General features: G+C 36.0%; 1 protein-coding gene across 1 annotated transcript; it reads left to right on the top strand.

Annotated features, from left to right (window-relative positions):
- Nucleotides 1-3,037: 3,037 nt before the first annotated feature.
- LOC110698286 (nucleolar GTP-binding protein 1-like) lies at nt 3,038-6,358 on the top strand. Its single transcript, XM_021875687.1, has 2 exons — nt 3,038-3,207; nt 4,151-6,358. Exon 2 carries the CDS (start codon nt 4,173-4,175, stop codon nt 6,192-6,194), a length of 2,022 nt encoding a protein of 673 aa, XP_021731379.1. The 5' UTR covers nt 3,038-3,207; nt 4,151-4,172; the 3' UTR covers nt 6,195-6,358.
- Nucleotides 6,359-6,918: the final 560 nt, after the last annotated feature.

Here is a 6,918-nt window from a genome sequence, read left to right as displayed (position 1 = left end):
GTAAGATCAACCTCGTGCAATTAGGAAACAACTCACACTACTAAACTTAGATTCCTCATTAGTTTAGCAATAGAAGATACATAATCAAATTGCAATAAGTAATGTCATGCTTCATTCACATTTCCATGTCAAACTAAGCATATCATGCTATCAAACTCCTAGATCAAGGGTAGTTAATCCTATCACGAAGAACTAACAAGCAATCTCATACAATCAGTTTAATTGCAATACAAACATCAATGTTACTCCCACATTTGCATAATTAACCTAAAAAGTTGAGCTTCACCCAACCCCTAGCAAGAAGACTACTCACAACTCATATTCATCAACATGCAAACAAGTATTAGGGTTCTAACTACTTCAATGATTGGGGAAAAGTGGTGAACAATCGAATTCACTATCATCCAACAAGGAATTATCAAAAACTAAAAGGATTCAAGTAACATGCAATAAATACCAAATAAAATCTGAAATTAAGTAAAAGAAGGTTGAAGAAATTACTAATTGAAGCTTCAAATGTTGAATACAAATTGCCAAACCTTGAGAATAATTCTTGAATTTCACTAATACAATGATTTGATTTGATGAAAACTAAGCTAAATTAACTAAAAGGAATGTTTCAAACTAAGAGAGATTTCTGAAAACTAGGCTATTGTTCAGTCATTACAAATGAGCTAAAGGGGAAGTATTTATACTCCCCGAAAGACATAGGGAAATCCGTCAAAATAAAACGGATTACCAGCGAGGAGTGCTCTCTCCTTTCTACTACACGCCTTCTCTAGTTGCATCAGTGAAAAGTCAGATTTGAAAGTGTCAAGGAGGAGCGGTCGCTCATCACAGGGTGCACGCCCGCTCCCCTGTTCCACAGCATAGGCATAATTCAACTTCAAAGGTAGGAGCGCCCGCTCCTGGTTAGGAGCACGCCCGCTCCTCACAGGCACTGAATTTGGGCAGATTGTTGCTGAAGTTGAGGAGCGCCCGCTCCAGGAGAGGTGCACACACGCTCCCCTTAGAGCGGGCTCTCCCTTCTTTGTCTTCAAGCTTTGAACATTACTCCATGCTTTGGGTGCATGTCAAATTGAGATATAGTACCTGCAAAACATGGACAGATACAAGCAAAGAAAGGGCGAAGCCAAGATACAACATTTTCATTCAAAAAGGGGTTAGAAAAAGGGGAAAAGATTACAAAATTGGATTTAAATCAACACTGTAAGTGGTCAAATAAACCACTTATCAGTCGTTCATATTTGTAACCCTAAAAAATATTAATTGATTGTATTATAATGACAGAGACTCAGGGTTGATTTGCAACTAAAGTACAACCAAATTATCAATACTCAAATTATAAGGTCAAGTATTGTCCATTTACTATTTTGGTTCAAACTCATACTTTCACAACCCCTAATCAAATTCGAAGCTTGAAAATTTTATACTACAAATTGACATATTCTTTATGATGTCAGTGAACTTAACACGCAACAAATTAAATTGCAACTTCAACATAATTTAACATACCTTACACAAAATCATGCAACATCATAACCACATTAAGTACCAACCCTAACACACAAACACAATCAATTTTGAATGGTGTCAGACACTACAATTATGTGAAAATAGTGCAGTAAAGTTCTTACTTCTCTAGTTGTAATACACTAATATAGTTCTTGCAATCTTTACTTTGTGAGATACAACCCGAATTTATTTTTTTAGCAAAAAAATGTCGTCACTCAAATTGAGGAGTAGAAGAAACAGGGCATGAAGCTTAATTATTGTCCAATGGGACGTACTTGTATGGCCACAAATGCTTGCCTCGTTTCATGTGCAAAATGTATAAGCTAGTTTTTTTATTTTTATTTTTTTAACCCAATATTTACTATAATTTGAGCTGTGCTCGGGTTCTCAGCTCACGTTGAGAACCTTATGTTGTTTATCAAGGGGCAATATAAGTAACTTTAACGACTTACTAAAGGTTACGTATGTAATTTGTAGGATGCTTGAGTTAACTATGTTCAACTCTAGTTATTTATTGGTGTTAACTCAACAAGTAAACATAATTACATAAGTTGCTTCCTCTTTCCTCCATCCATCTTCATCATCTTCCTCCAACCCATCTTCAAGCTGCTTCGACATCACCAACACCACCAGTTTCGGCGGTAAGACAAAAACCTTAATAACATATGGAGAAATAACGGTATAGTTAACCTTTGAGTTTTCCTTCGTTCAGTGGTTTATCCATTGCAGTCGAGATTGGTTTTGATTGATTAAACTTTTTTGGATATTAATTAGATGGTTCGACATTGTTAGCAAATAGTCAAGTTATTTTGTTTGATTTATGCTTTTGAATTAGGTTTGTTTATCAATGGTTATTTTATTTAGTGTGGCTAATGTTGCAATTTGCCAAAATTGCCAAAACAAAATCCAACAACACTAACAAAAATGGGAAAACAGTTCAATTACACACAAACGAATTACAAACTTGGTGGCCGAAGGTCGAAGTTCATAGTTCTTTTGCTTAGTCGTCATCTTGATAACGTTTGACATGTAGATGTCAATGTCTTTTTACTCATCACCAATACCCTTGGTTAACCTTTCACCCAAGGTTTATTTCCAAGTGGATATGTAGCAATATTTTAATGTTTTGACACGGTATCCAACACAAATTATTTACACAAGTTGCCACTTGATTAACATAGATTATTTTCACTGTGAGAAATTTGTATTTTCTCCCCTAACTTTGATATTTAGGCTAAATTTTTCAACTTATTTCTGTTCAATTGAAATTATTTTAAATGAACTAAAATTATTTTGGTGAATTGAAATTTATTTTGACTGATTTTATATTATACTCCGTATCTCTTTTTTAAACTTATTGATCTTTTTTTATTGATATATGAAATTATTTTACTGAACTAAAATCATTTACAATACATACACAATATTATTTATTTAATTAAATTTCTTGGGGATGGAGGGAGTAGTAATTAACTTTTTATTATTAAAAAAAAAAAATTTTTCAAAAAAAAAAAAAAAAAAAAAAAAATCATTTTAGGTTGGTTGCCGAAAAAAATCTCAGCCTTTGTTTAACCTACTTGAGCAGCCGCTAGGCAATACACACAACATACAGAAGAACGTTTCCTCTTCATTGTGCTCTTGATTCTACCATTCACTCCAAGCTTTCTCCCCTCCATTGAAGCAACTTCTGAGGTATGTTTTTCTTTCTTTTTTTTTTTCCCCTTCTTCTTTGTAATAATTGAATATCAATTTTACACTCTAGTACTGTTAATCGTTAATTTAATTAATTAAGGTGGATTGATTATTGAATAATTGGTTGTAATTACAGAAGGATTATAGCTTGAATTTCATTGCTATTCATATTATTATGTGAGAATAGTTTAATTTGAAAACTGAGTCAAATTTGGTTGCAATTATTTGTTTACATAAACCTTTATTCCTGTAATATCATCTGAGCTATGAAAATGGAACTTTTCTCCGAAATCTGATAAGAAAAAAAAGTGTTACATGGTTATAGTCTAAGTGCTAAAACTATATTTTTGGTTAAATTATTTGTCCCTCTTAAACCCTAAATATTCAGGGTTTTAGGTAAAGTTTTAATCTTTGTGTTTGCAAGTAGATTATTTGTTCAAGTAAGGCTTTACTTTGTACAAATTTATTCTAAATTTGCCTTATTTTTAATCCCATGGTTCAAGTTGTGGGGTAAATGGATTTCAGAGCTCTTGATTTGTCAATCGTAGTGTGGAGGTTGAGGAGTAACCTTAAATTGAAATTGATTTTTCGATTTTCATGTTTGTTCTGTTTAATTATCTATTCTATAGTGAGAAACCTCGAATGAAATCGGATTTTAGATTTTCATGTGTGTTCTGTTTAATTTTCTATGCTATAGTGAAAAACCTGGATAAATTCGATTTTCATGTGTGTTTTGTTTAATTTTCTATTCTATATTGAAAAACCTGGAATGATCAGATTTTTTATTTTCATGTGTGTTCAATGTATTTTTCTATTCTATAGTGAAAAACCTGGAATAATCAGATTTTCGATTTTCATGTGTGTTCTGTTTATTTTTCTATTCTATAATCTATAGTGAACATTTTGATTTCAACCATCATATGATTTTATTTTTTATCTTCAGGGTTGATAAGAAGCTTGTAAAAATGGTGCAGTATAATCTTAAGAAAATAACTGTGGTTCCCAATGGGAAAGAAATGATAGACATTGTTCTATCTAGAACTCAACGACAAACCCCAACAGTTGTCCACAAAGGTTATGCAATTTCTCGGCTTAGGCAGTTTTACATGCGGAAAGTGAAATACACACAACAGAATTTTCAGGAAAAGTTGTCAGCTATTATTGACGAGTTCCCTAGGCTTGACGATATCCATCCTTTTTATGGTGATCTCCTCCATGTTCTTTACAACAAGGATCATTACAAGCTTGCTCTTGGGCAAGTGAATACTGCTAGAAATCTGATTTCAAAGATCTCCAAGGATTATGTTAAGCTGTTGAAGTATGGTGATTCACTGTACAGATGTAAGTGCCTTAAAGTTGCTGCTCTTGGTCGAATGTGCACTGTGATGAAACGAATCAGCCAAAGTTTGGCTTATCTTGAGCAAGTTCGGCAACATATGGCAAGGTTGCCTTCCATTGACCCAAACACAAGAACAATTTTAATTTGTGGTTACCCAAATGTGGGGAAGAGTTCGTTCATGAACAAGATTACTAGGGCTGATGTAGATGTGCAACCGTATGCATTTACAACAAAATCACTCTTTGTGGGTCATACAGATTACAAGTATTTGAGGTATCAAGTGATTGATACCCCTGGGATTCTGGACCGACCATTTGAAGATAGGAATATTATTGAGATGTGCAGTATCACTGCTCTTGCACATCTGCGAGCTGCAGTGCTCTTCTTTTTGGACATCTCAGGATCATGTGGATATACTATTGCCCAGCAAGCTGCCCTCTTCCACAGTATCAAATCTCTTTTCATGAATAAGCCATTGATCATAGTGTGCAACAAGACAGATTTGCAGTCATTTGATAATATACCTGAGGAAGATAAGAAGCTGGTCATGGAAATGAAAGCTGAGGCTCTGAAAACAGTGGTAGGCCAGGGAGGCGAGGCTACTGAAGAGGGAGTTCTTCTAACCATGAGTACTCTGACTGAAGAAGGGGTTATTGCAGTGAAGAATGCGGCCTGTGACAGGCTGTTGGATCAGAGGGTTGAACTGAAGATGAAGTCTAAGAAGATAAATGACTGCTTGAACCGTTTCCATGTGGCGGTTCCAAAGCCTCGAGACCAGAAGGAAAGACCACCTTGCATACCTCCCGGGGCTCTTGAAGCCAAGGCCAAGGAAGCAATGGAAAAGGCGGAGAAGGAACAAAGAATAACTGAAAGGCAGTTGGAGGATGAGAATGGTGGTGCTGGTGTATACTCTGCTAGCTTGAAGAAGCATTATATCTTGGCAGATGATGAATGGAAAGAAGATATTATGCCAGAATTTCTTGATGGGCACAATGTTTATGATTTTGTTGATCCTGATATCTTGCATAGACTTGAAGAGTTGGAGAGAGAAGAAGGGCTTCGTCTTGCTGATGAGGCTGAGGAAGACTTTGAGATGGATGGTGAAGAATTGACAGCAGAAGAGAAAGAGGCACTGGCAGAAATCAGGAGAAAGAAAAGCTTGCTCATTCAAGAACACAGGTTAAAAAAGAGCACTGCTGGGAGCAGACCTATTGTGCCGAGGAAGTTTGACAAGGATAGGAAGTTTACAACCGAGAGAATGGGTAGGCAATTATCAAAACTAGGCATCGACCCGTCTGCTGCAATCGACAGAGCTCGTAGCAAGTCAAGGGGTCGGAAGAGGCAGAGGTCACCAGATATGGGAGGAGATGCCATGGATATGGATACTGAGCAATCCAACAAGAAAATGCGTTCTGCGTCTCAATCCAGGTCTAGGTCGAGATCACGACCACCAATTGGCGAACTTGTACCAGGAGAAGGATTCAAGGACTCAATCCAGAAGGGCAAAGCTATTAATCTTGCCAAAAAATCTGCCAAGAAAAGGAACAAGGATGCTCGTAAGGGAGAAGGAGATAGAGTCATTCCTAATCTCAAACCTAAACATCTTTTCTCTGGGAAGCGCTCCATTGGTAAAACTGATCGGCGTTAGGACTTTTCTGGCTCTTACAAAGTCGTTCCAAATTTTGTTTATTACTTGGTTTTCTGTTTTTGTGCTTGACTATTTTCGTTTGATTTGATTTCAATATGTATGACTCTTTTTTGCTGCTGTTAAATTATACCCATTTTAATCTACTCCTGTTCATTCAATCTTCACTTCTTTGGGGTTTTCTAGCTTCAATTTTTCTCTTCATTCTTTTGGATGAGGTCTGAGCTCCCTCTCTCGTTTTACAATTTATAATTTGATGCTGCAGTTGTTTTCAACCTTCATTGTAATTGGTGGTTAGGTTTAGATATGCTCATAATGTGGATATTGAGTATTGTCTATACACTTTTAAGATGGCTTAGGCTTCTGTGATTTGTGAATAATGGAAGAGTTGACAGATGGGATGATCCTCGTCTGCCAACTAACAAAGGGATAGTGCATAGAGGTCTTTTAAGATTGAGGCACTAACCCAATTCATGTAGTTAAAGAGAATGGGTTACATCAGATACGATGTTCCGTTTGTGAAACATTCAAAGCCAGTTGTTCTATTTGCAATTCCTGATGAAAGGCAGCGTAATGTTGTGCAGTACCTCCTTCAGACTTGGGTATGCAGAAAATTCCTCTAAGTTTATATAAGAGTACAACTTGTTTGATTGTGCTTGCAAGGAGCCAAGGACTAAGTAGCAAGTTGCAGAATTCTTAAGGGTGTCTAATATCAGGAACATTTGTG

The sequence above is a fragment of the Chenopodium quinoa genome, unplaced genomic scaffold (genome assembly GCF_001683475.1).
Source record: "Chenopodium quinoa cultivar QQ74 unplaced genomic scaffold, ASM168347v1, whole genome shotgun sequence".
Taxonomy (NCBI): Eukaryota; Viridiplantae; Streptophyta; class Magnoliopsida; order Caryophyllales; family Amaranthaceae; genus Chenopodium; species Chenopodium quinoa.
The sequence above is the reverse complement of the archived record's forward strand: the minus strand, read 5'-3'. Positions and strand labels throughout refer to the sequence as shown.